The 14,110-nt window shown below is 47.1% G+C and overlaps 2 protein-coding genes across 2 annotated transcripts; both read right to left on the minus strand.

The window, feature by feature from the left end:
* Positions 1 to 5,097: 5,097 nt before the first annotated feature.
* Positions 5,098 to 6,242, minus strand: LOC124669806 (peroxidase 2-like). Its single transcript, XM_047206351.1, has 3 exons — positions 6,042 to 6,242; positions 5,761 to 5,937; positions 5,098 to 5,661 (listed from the first exon to the last, which is right to left on the minus strand). The coding sequence occupies exons 1-3, from the start codon at positions 6,240 to 6,242 to the stop codon at positions 5,098 to 5,100; spliced, it is 942 nt and encodes a 313-aa protein (XP_047062307.1).
* Positions 6,243 to 11,460: 5,218 nt separating this feature from the next.
* On the minus strand, positions 11,461 to 12,890 carry LOC124669807 (peroxidase 70-like). The gene is made up of 3 exons (XM_047206352.1): positions 12,684 to 12,890; positions 12,121 to 12,312; positions 11,461 to 12,027 (listed from the first exon to the last, which is right to left on the minus strand). Exons 1-3 carry the CDS (start codon positions 12,879 to 12,881, stop codon positions 11,461 to 11,463), a joined length of 957 nt encoding a protein of 318 aa, XP_047062308.1. The 5' UTR covers positions 12,882 to 12,890.
* Between the last annotated feature and the right edge of the window lie 1,220 nt (positions 12,891 to 14,110).

The following is a 14,110-nucleotide window of genomic DNA, read 5'->3' on the forward strand; positions in this document are numbered from 1 at the left end:
CGCCCGCGTCCACGCCGGACCGGGCCTGCCAGAAGCTCTTCACCGCCAGCCTCCAAGAGGCCAAACCCCATGTGCCGTGGCATGCCCAGTTCAGGCATGGCCACCGGCAAGCTCTCCAAGCCGGGCAGAGCCAGCGGCTGCAGCCCCGTCATCACTTGAGCATCGTCGTGGAGCTCCAGCACCGGCGCGTCGTCCGGCGTCACCGCGCCTGACCGATGGACCTCCAACACCGTCTCCACGAGCGGCACCTCCTCCAGGACCGGCGCTTCCTCCATGGCCCTGGTGTCGTTACCCGGTGCCGACAGTAGAAGTGCCGGCGCAGGCGCGCCAACGCTACGACGCTGCTCGCGGTCCTGCCTTGACCTGCCGTCGTCGCGAGCCCTGGAGCCAGCAGCCCTAGAGAGACTGCGGGCAACCTTGTGCCTCCAGCCATGGGCGCGGTCACGGCGCCGGCCATCGCGGTCATCGTCGTCATCATCTCTGCGCCCCCCGCCATGGTGATCACCGCCCTCCAACATGCGCTCAGCAGGGTCACGCATGAGGCGCTCCCCATCCACCGTGCCCCACCTCCATTCGAACTTGCCGGGCATCGGAGTGTCGTCGTGGCGCATGTCTTCCAGGATGTCAAGGTGAATGATGCACCGGCGTTGCAGCCCACGCCGTCCTCGCTGAGCAGCTCCACTCGGCCCCGGCAGCGTGACCCAGCGCACGCGAGGGATTAGGCCTGGGTCCTGGACCCAGACCCAAACGCAGAGAGTCTTGGTGTAGTCCTTCCTCTTGCAGGCCTCCTCAATGTAGTCCAGGGAGCAAGCCCGGCCAACCAGCTGCTGCGCCACCGATTCCTGCCAAGCATAGAGAGGCACGTTCTCGATGCAGAGACGAACATGCTGCTCCATGGTTACCTGATCGGCATTGTCCTCGAGGCGCCACGGGCGGACGTGGACTTTGAGGTCGTTGAAGAAGAACTCGTGGCGGTTGACGACGGCGGCGCAGTTGTGCGGGAAGACGAAGCGGAGCAGGAAAGGCTCGGGGAAGTGCTCCGTGACCTGGACGGCCTCCTTCAAGACGCCCAGGGAGCAGATGGCGCGCAGCATGGTGTCCTTGGCGTCCCTGGCCGGCGGCCGCTCAAACCGCGCGTAGGCCGCACAGGTGAGCATGGCCGCCGCCTCCTCGTTCATCTCAGCGGAGGTGTGGATGACGACGTAGTCCTCGGCCGGGCGGGCGATGTTGCTGAGGCGAGGCATGGCTGCAGGGCGCGGCCGGTTGACCGCCGCGGGCGCCGCGGGCGCCGGAGCGGGAGCAAGGTGATGGAGGCCCCCGGCAGCTCCGACAGCAACAGGCCGAGCGGCGGGTCGACGATGGGCAGCCGGCGCAGGACAGGCGGTGGACGGACTTGGCTCAGGCTCTCGAGCGTGCTTGCAGTTGCGGGCGCGGTGTCCTGACCTGAAGCAGTGCCGGCATTTAACCGGGTCTCGGCACTCGCTGGCACGGTGACCCCTTCTCCCTTTGAACAGGCAATGAAAGCACCTGCCTTTGAGCCAGGCGGGTGGCGGAGGTCGCTGGCCCTCAGTGAATGCTTCTCTGGGAGGAGGCAAAGCCGTCCGGCGCGGCGGATTTGACCCCGACGTCCCCTCCCGACCATGCCGGACTTGGCAAACCTCGAGCTCCGCGCGGTGGAGTAATGGCGTAGGTGGCGATGTAGAGCTTGCGTGAGCGACCTGCGGGGCATTGATGGCCCGATGCAGGCCCGGCCAACCTCCCGCCGCATTGAATCGCGCCTGGGCGCCGGCAGGGAGCAGTAACTCCGGTGGCGTCTCTGGGACTTCCTCCACCTGTGCAAGATCCAGATCTGACGAAAACGTGCCCGGGTGGGGAAGGACTACCTGAGGGACGAAACCTGCCGGGAGATGCGGCGGAGGTGGCGGTAGCCGGCCGCCGGGGACGCCGGAGACGGGGCCAGCGGGCGCAGAGGGCGCGGAGGCGGTGGCCGGTGCGGGTCGCCCACCGGTCGCAGGAGCGGGCCGGTTCCAGTCCTCCATGCTATAGTGTACAGTTCTCACGAGTGATACATGAGGGTTTTTAATCAAACAATTACTAGCACATCGCTGCTAGCATTTCTAGATAGCCTCGTCGTGGTGTTTTCAAAGCAAGATACTACCCAAATGGTGATCTCATTGACACCTTTTTTACAAGGACCCCCCCTCCCCGTCCACATGGTCACCGATCTGTGTAGGATATGGATAAGCGTACGAGTTTGGAGCGACAGTTGGGTCCCACGTCAGCCTTACTTTAAAGTGTTAACTCCGCATCGTAATCGTCGCATACGACGTGTTTCTGAACTGATAGATGAGGCTGGGCGATGGAAAACTGATATGGTTCGATCAATTTTTCTGCCGATAAAGGTTGATGCCATATTGCGGATGAAATTGTCACTACGTTTGGACGAAGATATACTGGCTTGACAACCTCAAAAAAACTGGGAGCTTTACTATACACAGTGTATACAAGCTTGGGCCGAATGATCGTCCAGATCAACGAAATTTTGCTCCCTCTAGCGGATGTTCGGATGGTGATGATCCATGTTGGGAAAAAAAATCTGGCAGTCTTCGGTACCCCCCAAAGTTAAAATCTTTGCGTAGAAGGTTTCGTTGCATGCATGTCAAGCTCTCCATGCCACAAGAAGGGTAGAGTCAATCAAATCTCTAGAAGTTCTACCATTTATTGAGGGGTCAAAAAAAGTTCTGGGTCATCTCAAAAAAAAGTTCTGGAAGGTTATTGACACCTAGTCCATGAGGTACAAAATGATGGAAGATCTAGTCAAAGGGAATCAACCAATGCTCACCAACAAATGTGTTCATCCACAACAGGAGTTGGTGAAGCCCCTTGAAAAACCGTAGTGCAGAACACCTGTTGGGTGGGGAAAACTTACCATTGATGGTTCTTTCTGCGATGAAGACCAATCTGCCGGGATGGGCACAGTTTTACGTGATTCTAACGGCCATCCGATCTTATCCTCATGTCGTTTCCTCTATGACTGTGTGATCCCACCGGAAGCTGAAGCTCGTGCGTGCACCGAGGGACTTGATCTTGCTTTATCCCATACTCGGCTACCACTAATGGTTGAAACAGATGGTGCTCAGTTGGTTGCCCTGGCAACACCATCTGGTGTGCATCGATCTCCTCTTCTACATCTAGCTTCGGTTATTGTGCGTTTATCCAAAGATTGTAGAATGTGTTCCTTTGTAAAAGTGGAACGAAGTCAGGTTAGGGTTAGTCACCATCTAGCCAATATTGCAAGGTTGGAGCACCGTTTTGAGGAGGCTTGGTTCGGTTTAAGACCTGAAGCTATTCTTCATATGGTTGGGTCCGACCATTAATTGTGTAGCCCGTCCTGAGTAATGAAGTTCATGTTTTACCCGCAAAAAATGTGAATGATGATAGAAACATATATTCGCTTCGAAGCAAATGCTATTTTCTCTCAAAGTAAATTCAATTTTGTTTTTATCATCATATAATGATGGAAACATATGCAAATGATAATCGCCATCACCACTATGGTCAGACTCCACAGGTGTAGAGTACTTTGCTGCAGATCCCACTTTTCTTCCCTCGCCGTCTAGTGAATGAGTCCTTGATGCAAAGACCGTGCCGGCCTGCCCAGCATCATGCCGGCCCCTGTTGCCCCGCTTCAGCCGTTATCGGTTTCCTTATTCCAACGATCAGTCTATTGGTTCACCGGGCAAGAAGGCGAAGAGTGCAGGGCGCGGGAGACACGGCCAGAAGCGCGGCAACAGGGGCCGGCACGGTCTTTGCATCAAAGACTCGTTCACTGGACGGTGAGGGAAGAAAAGTGGTATCTGCTGCAAAGTACTCTGCACCTGTGGAGTCTGACGATAGTGGTGATGGCGATTATCATTATGCCCCCGGTGAGTCCAATCATGGTCCGGCCATGGAAAAGAGCGCAGGAGACGCGGCCACAAGGGAGGCGGCTGGGACTGCCGTGGTTGTGCGCCGGAGAGGCAGGTCGGCGTTGTTGTCTCGTCAAGGACCCGTTCACGGAACGGCGGCCGGGGAAAGGGGGGCCCTTCTGCAAAGTATACTGCGGCGTATACTGCAACTATGGTTTCTGACCATAGTATTTGTGTTGACCAACAATGTATGAGGCATTTATTCCATTTTGTCTTGTGCATCGGATTTGTTGGTCTCACTTTCTTCCATTTTAATCATAGTAGGAACCGGATGAAGACCCCGTTGCAAGCGAGCCTGGTGGGTAGAGAGGAGGGAGCAAAGGAGGAACCGGATGAAGACCACTTTGTATCTCAAAATTGTGAAATTTGTATGAATTAAGAGTTGTATGTAAAACATTTGACACTTGCCACTATATATGTATCTCGATCGGGCTGTAAGTAATGTGATGATGATGTCTACATTATATTTGTGGAATGTACATGCTATTTATATTATATCTGAATATTTATGTATGTTGCTGTATATAACCTGTATATTGCTGTCTATAAACTGCATGTATATAGCAGGCAGCACAAAATGGTGTATAATACAAGCAAATTCTGTGGCGCACTGAAAACCAATTCTGTGGCGCACCTAAGCACACGTGCGCCACAGAAACCTTAATTCTGTGGCGCATGGGCCGGTGCGCCACAGAAACCTTATTTTTATGGCGAAGTTTCTGTGGCGCACCTCCCGTGCGCCACAGAATCCATTTTTGGTGCGCCACTGATGAGGCTTTTCCTACTAGTGATATGTTCAAAAAAAACCAATTCATACAGGTCTGTCTATGTTAAAAAAAATACAGGTCTGTCGTGACATCTTAATTCATAAACAGCGATTCAGTGATAGCTCTGATTGCTGAACAGGGAATTTTATAGCCAAGAAGTAACAGACGTATATATGGGATGGGAACGCTTCATGCCTTTGCATGAGTCCCTTGCTTGCGAATTGTGATACAGATACAACAGCATGCCACTTTCTCAGTTTTCACAAGATTGTGATCCAAAAAAGGGTGTCTGTATCATGCATTGAGTATATTATATTGGCCCATTGCTGGCCTTATTAATCGATCCCAGTACCGACCATTTCTTAGTTCACCTTGGAGCAGCTAAGCCTGACCTGTCCCTGTGATCCCGTCAACGGGCTGAGGTTGGCCATCTTCACCATGGCGGACGCGAAGGCACTGCTGAACGCGGCCGGGTTGCTGGCGAAGTTGCTGACAATGTTGTCGGCGGCGCCGCTGCCGCCGGCATAGAGCACCTGGTCGGAGTGCAGGAGGCCCTTCTGGGACTTGAGGTTGGTGTAGTAGACGTTGTCGAAGGAGTACGGGGTGGTCGGGTCGAGCGGCGCCAGGTTGTTGTCGCCGGAGCCGGTCGCCCGCGGGCAGTTGGCCTTGAGCGAGGTGGCGAGGCCGGAGTTGATGTTGGTCTCGTTGTAGAGCCTGTCCCTGAAGTTCTGGCACTGCGCCTGCCCGATGGTGTGCGCGCCGGAGAGCGCCACGATGTCGGTGAGGGAGAAGCCCTTGGGGCCGAAGGCGTCGGTGAGGTTGACGATGTCGGAGGATGGAGCGGGCAGGGCGCTGTTGGCCAGGGCCTCGTTTGCAGTGGTGGAGTCCCTCCTCCCTAGACCGACCGTCCACGTCGGTCCTCCCAACTGCACCAATATAATAAGAAATCCATTCGGGATTAGTGGATCAAGCACACCAGCTAGAGTCACCAAGGGGGGAAATGTAAGGTGATGGTGAGATCTTACGGCAACCACGGAGTCCCGGGCGGCGACGGAGAGGATGTCGGCGCAGGAGACGGTCTGCTTGCAGAGGGTCTCCAGCTTCGCCTTGATGCTGTCGATGACCTCGAAGCCTCGAAGCGATTTGACGTTGGGGAAAGCATTCTGCTCGTTGCCGGACAGCAGAACGGACGCGTCACAACCCTATATGGAAACATGACGTAATAGTTGTTAACCCTGATATATACCCATTTGGGAAGGGAAGTAAAACCGAAAGAGAAACGCACATATATGCGTGAAAAGCTTACTTGAACAAAGCAGTCATGGAAGTGCAGCCGGAGCAGTGACGCCCCCATGCGGTTCTCCTTGTTCACGGCGGCCGTCACGGCGTCCTTGATGGTGGACAGAGCCTTGGGGCACGACGAGTCGTAGAACGTCGTCGACAGCTGCGCCGACGCGGCGGCGGCAAGGCACAAGAGCAACACAAGTGATAGAGACGAAGAGGCCATGGCTATCTAGCTAGCTGCTGCAAATGCAATTACTGAGAAGCACTGGATTGCGATATCGAGACACTTGTGCTGGATGCAATGCCAATACCCTGCATTCCATGCACAATATATAGCCTCTGGGCTCTGGCAAGCTTGGCCTTTTTTCTTAATACAGTAAGCTTGGCCATTTCTGGCACATGGCAGTTGTGACTTGTGGGCATCTGCCGACGTACTGCCGTTGGCGCGCGTGCGTGCCACGCACAAAATTTGCCATCTTTTGAGGGAGGCCGTTATGCTGCAGCCAATTGGTGGAGTGTATCGTGCATGCTTGGAGGGGAGGCACGCATAGTCAAATCAACAGTTGCAGAATAATACAAACGCCCATTCATCGACGGAAAACTCATGGTTGCTTCAACTTATCAGGCGATTAGCTTGGAGACGCCGGTCAATGAGAAGGTTGTGCAATTTTTTCTGCTATGCACATGGGCGTATATGATTGATCGACGAACGCGAAATTCGGCGGTTTCTGGCTACATATGAGCCTCAAATTGAGCGCGAAACGAAACCATGGTTCTTCGTGCAACTACGTGGCCTCAAATTGAGGAGTACTTTAGTCTATATATGTTATTCCACTATCGGCTGATCATGGGCTGCGATTTTTGATGATGGTTGCAGCAAGTGGTTGCCGTGCAACATCTCCATCTCGTACATGATCATCATTCAGATTTCAATGGGATAAGGCCATAAGGGTTGAGGAACTATATATGAACCCAAGATATATATTTTAAGTCAAAAAGTAAGCATAGAACGATGCACGCGAGCGAAGGAAAATAAATAGTTCTTTCCACTACACTGCACATAGGCGTGGAGCCTAGGTGGATTCAGAAGACAAAAATAACCTAACGGCAGGTCCGGGTATATTGCATGGCAGCCATGCATGCAGGATTGCTCTTGGCTCGAAACTCTGTACATGGACTATTGATACTGTAGCTGATTTCATTGATGGAATGATCACGACATGCATCCGTGACGCAAGTGGAGAACGAACTGGGGAGAGTGCTAGTCTGCAGATTGGGATGTTGCATGTGTATAGCCTTGTTTTGTTGACTTGCTTCTCTTTTATTTTCTTGACCTTTGACTGGATGTTCGAGGTTCCCTCCTAGCTACGTACGTGCATCTTATGGGCAAAATTTGTTTGGCCTCCTGCATTCACTATATATTTTGTAATATATATCACACAGAAAAAAATGACCCCAATATCCCGCACAAAGATGTTGGGATTAACTAGCATACTAGTCTGCACAATTACCAGAGCATCATATTAAATTTTATATTATTTACTATGAAATGACTCTTAAAGTATGATGTAATATACTTCTCCTATTTTGAACATATTTTTGTCAATTACGTAATTATTAGTAACAGAGACCAAATAGAAGGTAATAATAATATAGAAGTATAATAATAATAATAATGCGAACGTATAAATTTGGCCATTAATGGTGAAGAAAACTCACAAATACATGCATTTTCTCATACATATGTTCGTTACATATCCTTTTCAACATACTTATAATGCCGACATGGCGTTGGTCATTCACTCGTTTTGTCTAGACCAAATGATTTATATTTACATCTCTTGAGACAAATATTCACTCAGTTTTTCACAATGAAAACGATCTATTATTCTTTGGCAAAGAATATTAACCATAGTTGGTAGGAGTACACAATTAAGGTATTAATATTAACATTTACTTAAAAATATTAACCTATGCATTGCTACAAACCAAACACTCATGTTTCATGTTGGTCATGCTTTAGCGATATAGAATATGAATAATGCAGCTCCTATTTCACTTATTTTTTCAGATTGAAAACCATCTATTATTCTTTGGCAAAGAATATTAACCATAGTTGGTGGGACTACACAGAAAGTGTTATTGAATGGTCAGATAAAACTTTGGCAAAGAAAAGAATGCACACCTCAGAGACTTGCACTCGTTAAAGTGGCTAATAGATAGTTTTGGTTTGTGACATGAAGATATGATGGTTGTATTCCAACATTTACTGAAAATATTAACCTATTATCTATAATAAATCAGAACCAAGTAATGGTATATATTGCATTTTTTGATTGCTTAGCTATACCCCAACCAGCACATAAATTATTAAATGTGGTAAATAAGAAACTATGATGTTTTTTTTGTTTGATTTAAAAGTGCAATGTTAATTGGTTGAAGATTATTAAAATAATGTTATAATTTTGAAAATGAAATATCCTTTTGATGGAAATTATTTAAGGCTAGCAAAATATTGGATAATTTGTGGTATTCACATTTTACATGTTGCAATAATGAATGTAAAATTACCATAAGTTGCATAAAAACACAACTACGGTTAGTAGAGCGCTTTTATAAGACGCATTAGTTTAGTCTATGATGCAATATGTTAAATGATTGTGACTTGGGTCACGCCCACTTTTAATCTCGATTCATTGTATTTGTATTTTATGATCAATCTCTTGATATATGATAAACAATATATGCAGTTGTCCTTTTGGGTACTCCAGATAGTATATTTAATTCGTTGTTGCTTTTGTACATAGTTATATATCTTGTTCATTTCGAGTGCAGCACGATACCTATTGGTTGCCATAAGAAAAATACTGATCAATAAATGATTTTCATTTGCTTCTCTTTATTTAGTAAATTTTATGGTGGTGGGGCATGTAGTATATGAATATTTTCTTCCTTCTAATGGTAATTCGGCTCACTAATAATCTAGACACATTTAAATGGAAACTTACCGATTCAAGGGTTTTTACGGTAAGACATATGTACTCAAACTTAATGAATGGTCATACTAGGTTCTTACATAAATATCGATGGAAACTCAAAATACAGTTGAAGATAAGAATTTTTATGTGGGTCCTAATTAACAAAATATTGTTAACAGAGGATAACCTGGCTGAAGGGAATTGGAATGGGTGTAAGAAGTGCTCCTTTTGTTAATCAATGGAGAATGTAGAAAACTTGTTTCTCCCATGTCCTTTTGCTTGCATTATTTGGCACATAGTTTATTTCTCTTATAATATACCTCCCCCAACAAATATTACTAATATGTTTGATAATTGGTTAAATGAGGTGAACAAGAAAGACGCGTGGTGTTTCATCTTTATGTTGATCAATATGGACGTTTTTGACAAACAAAATGCTACAAAAAATTGCAGGTTATTTTTTGAGATGTCCATCAAACACAATTATGCATCTACGTACCTTCTCTAGGTGGATCAGCAGGACCCTCTTTCATTACTGGATGCCGGTTGCTCATGACTTCTTTTTTGAGTCTTCGTATTGGCAGCATATTAGTCGAATTCAAAATGGATAGCTTGTTACTTTTCATTTTTAGATGGTTGATACTTATCTCAACCTTAGTTAATCCATAAATGTAATATTTTGAATATTTCAACTACCGAAGAAAAGCCCGGACAAAACCACACGTGCACATTTACCTTGCAATAAATGGAAAAGATTGCATGCATCACTTGATGCAGAGGCGAGGGATAAGCTTCCATTCCGAAGAAACATAAGAGCATTTGTTTAATCATGCTCTAAAAAATATGATATAATTATATTTTTTATATGAATATCCAAAAATGTGTCGACGTGAGGCAACAATATTTTTCTATAACCCAGATTGTCACATGGATCTAACTGCATAACAAATGATCAACAAATGGTAGAGACAACGAACTTTTGATGTCAAAGAGAGCACATATGTATAATATATGTAGGGATGAAAATCGAGCGGATACGGATGGAACCGAGCGTTCCCACTTTTTTCTTTTTTTCCTGAAGAAGAAACATATTTAGAAACCCTAGAAACATATACCATCGAAAACAGATAGATCAAACAAAATGCCGACACAGAGCGGAAAGAGGATGATTGCCATAACCAAGGGACCCTTGGATCATGCAGAAAAACTCAAGCAGAAAAAACTTGTTTAATTTCTAAGATTAAATTAAATCAAATATTATGATATATCATAATTACTATAATTATATGATAAGAAGCACATATATCGCAGATGGACCAAGGAAATTGTGGGACGGATCAAAATGTTGAAGCCTCCTTGAATGCAAGAACTAGGGAATATAGGAAGAATCAAACAGTTGAAGCCTGCTCAAATGCACGAAGGGATTACATGGTCGCCAATCACCAGATTCGGAATGCGTCAATTTTTGCACTTCTTTATTCTATAGTAGCCTTGTTAGATTGGGCCAGTAACAATAACCATAAAATAAAATAAAATTCGTCGCGCCTGGCACACCAAAAAGGCCATTTAATTTATGTTATCGCGAAACAAGTTTCAATTATAAGAGTTATATGTATTCCTATATTTACTTATATAGCAGCAAAATAGCATGAGGGGAAGGTTGTTATTTTGTAAGACCTGTGAATACAAGAATTAAGATAACTCTTACTATATTATTACAATATGAATTTATCATTAACATGAGGGGTTACTCACAAATGAAAATTGTGTAGCATGGGAGTTTATAGTGGCCGCACCAGGCGTGTTTCCCCAAGAATGCCCTAAAGTTCCTCCACCAAATTGTAATACAGAATCATCCGAGAAATGAATGATTAAGCCAACATGACAGTTAATACTTCAGCTTTCTGGAAGGACAAGAGGAGATGGCATGATCATCGAGATTATTTAGATCTTCTAGCATCATGTGCGCACATAATAGAATAACTGAGCAGCTTCAGAAAAGGAAAAAAAAAAAAGAGAAAACGACCATTTCTAAGTCGGATCGTCATATAGCACTTCAAGATTCGTGCAAGGGTAAAATAAACGAAAATTGTTGATCCGCAATCAACAGCTGACCAAGAAAAAATATTTCTCTTATAGAGCGTTATGCAGTTGGACATGCAAAGCAAAATCCTAGACTCCTCAATAAGTTGGAAGAAGTGAAGTGGAGTACATTGAAAAAGTAAACAATCATACATTTCAATTTCACGAGATACATGGATAGCTAGATAGCATACACGTCACTCTCATTTTCCACAGTTGATGAGGCTCCAATAGAGAGAAAGAAATCCACAGCTGAGATGACAATCCAGGAGACTAAGAAATTGGAGCACGCAATTATTGTACCAGTTGTTGTATCCCACAACTGGTGACACAGCCTTGGTCGCCGTTTGATCTAACACTCCGAATTTTACGTAGAGCAGCTTAGTTCACCCTGGAGCAGCTGCGCCTGATCTGCCCCTGCGAGCCGGTGAGCGGGCTGATGTTCCCCATCTTCACCATGGCCACAGCGAAGTCCCTGCCGAACCGCGACGGCGTGGACGCGTATGTCCCGACCAGTGTGCGGGTGCGACGGCTACCGGCGCCGTTGAGCAGCACCTGGTCGGAGTGCAGGAGTCCCTTCTGGGACTGAAGGTTCCTGTAGTATGCGTTGTCGAACGAGGTGGGCGTCGTCGTGTCCAGCGCCGCCAGGTTGGCGTCGCCGGAGCCGGTCGGTCGGGGGCAGTTTCCCTTGAGCGACGCGGCGAAGGCTGTGTCGATGTTGGAATCGTTGTAGATCCTGTCCCTGAAGTTCTTGCACTGTGACTGCCCGATCGTGTGCGCACCGGAGAGGGCGACCAAGTCAGTCACGCCGAGCCCCTTGGCGGCGAAGTTGGAGATCAGGTCGGAGACGTTGAAGGATGGCGGCGGCAGGTCGCTGTTGGCGAGAGCCAGGCTCGCCGTCGTCGAGTCCCTCCTTCCCAGAGGAACGTTCCAGGAAGGGCCTCCCAACTGCAACAAAATACCTCAAAACTTAATTCACTGGCTGTGCTAGTTAGTTAACTGATGACTGAGAACATGCAGGGCCATGACGGTGGAGCTTACGGCGACGACGGAGTCGCGAGCAGCCACGGCGAGAATGTCGGCGCAGGAGACGGTCTGCGGGCACAAGGCCTCGACCCGAGCCTTGATGTTGTCGATGACGCCCATGCCTCTGATCGACGCGTTGTTCGGGGCGGCACCCTGCTCACCGGTGAAGGTGGCCGTGTCGCTCAGCAGTACGGATGCGTCGCACCCCTGTTACAGTCACACACATACAGAATTACTACTTCTGTCGAGATAGACTCAGTAAATTGTTCCCGCAAAATAATAAGATTCAGTACATTCTATTTTTGCAATTGGTGTGAACTGAATAATTTGAAAGTCAGAATAATTAGAATGGGCTTAAGTCTCGGACTGTCAACTTGTCGGTAGTTAGGTACACATGCATGTAGGTGTAGTAGTGTTCTATTCCATCAGCTTTATGATACCGTAACGACTCTAGCCGCAGTCTAAACTGATTGATCTAGGCGAAATCCTAATTTAAGTAGCAGCACTACAACATGCAGTAGAAACTACTTCAACAAAAAGAAAAGTTCAGAAAGTAAGAAACATGATGGGGCACTTGCTTGGACAAAGCAGTCGTGGAAGTGCAGCCGGAGCAGCGACGCCCCCATGCGGGCCTCGTTCCTCACGGCGGCGGTCACGACGCCCTTGATGGTGCCCAGCAACTTGGGGCACGACCTCGCGTAGAACTTAGGCGACAGCTGCGCCGAGGCTGACACCGCTAGGCACAGGAGCAGCAATGCTGACAGAGACGAGGCCATTGCTACTATCAGTACTGCTTCAGTGTATATGCAAGACACTAATCCTGATCAGATTAGATCTCTGTGCTATGGCCTGCATTAGCATGAACTCCTTACGCCTGTATATATAGCTGCCACATTTCAAGCCATTGTTGAGACCGTGACGGTGCATTTTAGTAGCATGACAGGCGAAATTGCCTTTTTTTAGGCTTGATGCTGCATCTATTTTGGTTGGGGATATATATTATGGTTGGTATGGCATTCGTACTGCAAATTATGCAACGCACCAATGAACAATGGGGGAGCCGTTGGGTGTCAGGCTACTGAATCATCATGCCTCACCAAATGTTCACAATATAAGTTGGCATTGGCCGGGTTAATCAGTGGATACCGCTGCAGACGACGCGGATATCGCAAGTAGTCCCACTCCATACCTGAAGAAACACAATCACACAAGATATTCTACAGCTCTCTTTCATCAGTGTGTTTTATTTTTGTTCTGAAGGGCAATGGAAATGGTGTCCAAACAAAAGAAAAAGTTCAGTTCTTCCACCGAACACATGTGGTTGTTAACAGGTATAGTACGCCAGCCATGCAAAGTTTGTCTCGAGTGAGTTCGAACTCTGAGAAAGGTCAAGAACCTAATTTTGAGTGATTGAGATATGCAAGTGGAGACATAAATAACGGCGTACTGATCCGCAGAGACGTATCATGCATGAGTTTATCCATCCTTCGGTTAATTAAAAGTCGAGATTTTGGTGGCCTGACTGCTATTGATCACTCATACACCACTTCTTTTTTAAGCAAGGCAAAGGATTTTCTATTTTCATTAATAAAGAAGATGGTTTCAGAAAAAAAAATTCTAGGACAAGCCTATGGCTTTGTAGTTAGCCTTCTCTCCAAGTATTACATTAATCAGAAACTTTGCTCCGGTAAGGCACCGAGCATTTGACTCATCCTTAATTCTAGCGATGATCATGTTAGCATTAGAAGATGTGTCCCAGAAGACTCTAGCATTTCGCTCCTTCCAAACTTCCCAAGAGATGAGCATGGTTAAAGAGGCCACAACCTTTCTCTCCTTTCCTCTTTTGTAGAGCCAGTTTGGTCCATCAATCATTCATGGATATTTCACTTACCCCAAAGCTCCGGATTCATGTTATGGATGCCAACCCAAGCAAGGATCTCCTTCCAAATTTTAATATAAAATGTACAATTGTAGAGAAGATGTGCGGCTGATTGTTTCTATTGGT

The sequence above is a fragment of the Lolium rigidum genome, chromosome 7, assembly GCF_022539505.1.
Source record: "Lolium rigidum isolate FL_2022 chromosome 7, APGP_CSIRO_Lrig_0.1, whole genome shotgun sequence".
In the NCBI taxonomy this organism is placed as follows: Eukaryota; Viridiplantae; Streptophyta; class Magnoliopsida; order Poales; family Poaceae; genus Lolium; species Lolium rigidum.

Excerpts from the sequence above, each read along its gene's own strand:
- LOC124669806 (XM_047206351.1), bottom strand. The coding sequence starts at position 6,242 with ATGGCCTCTTCGTCTCTATCACTTGTGTTGCTCTTGTGCCTTGCCGCC. Across the intron at positions 5,938-6,041 it reads TCCATGACTGCTTTGTTCAA|GGTTGTGACGCGTCCGTTCT; the intron begins GTAAGCTTTTCA and ends GTTTCCATATAG. Across the intron at positions 5,662-5,760 it reads CCCGGGACTCCGTGGTTGCC|TTGGGAGGACCGACGTGGAC; the intron begins GTAAGATCTCAC and ends ATATTGGTGCAG.
- LOC124669807 (XM_047206352.1), bottom strand. The coding sequence starts at position 12,881 with ATGGCCTCGTCTCTGTCAGCATTGCTGCTCCTGTGCCTAGCGGTGTCA. Across the intron at positions 12,313-12,683 it reads TCCACGACTGCTTTGTCCAA|GGGTGCGACGCATCCGTACT; the intron begins GCAAGTGCCCCA and ends TGACTGTAACAG. Across the intron at positions 12,028-12,120 it reads CTCGCGACTCCGTCGTCGCC|TTGGGAGGCCCTTCCTGGAA; the intron begins GTAAGCTCCACC and ends ATTTTGTTGCAG.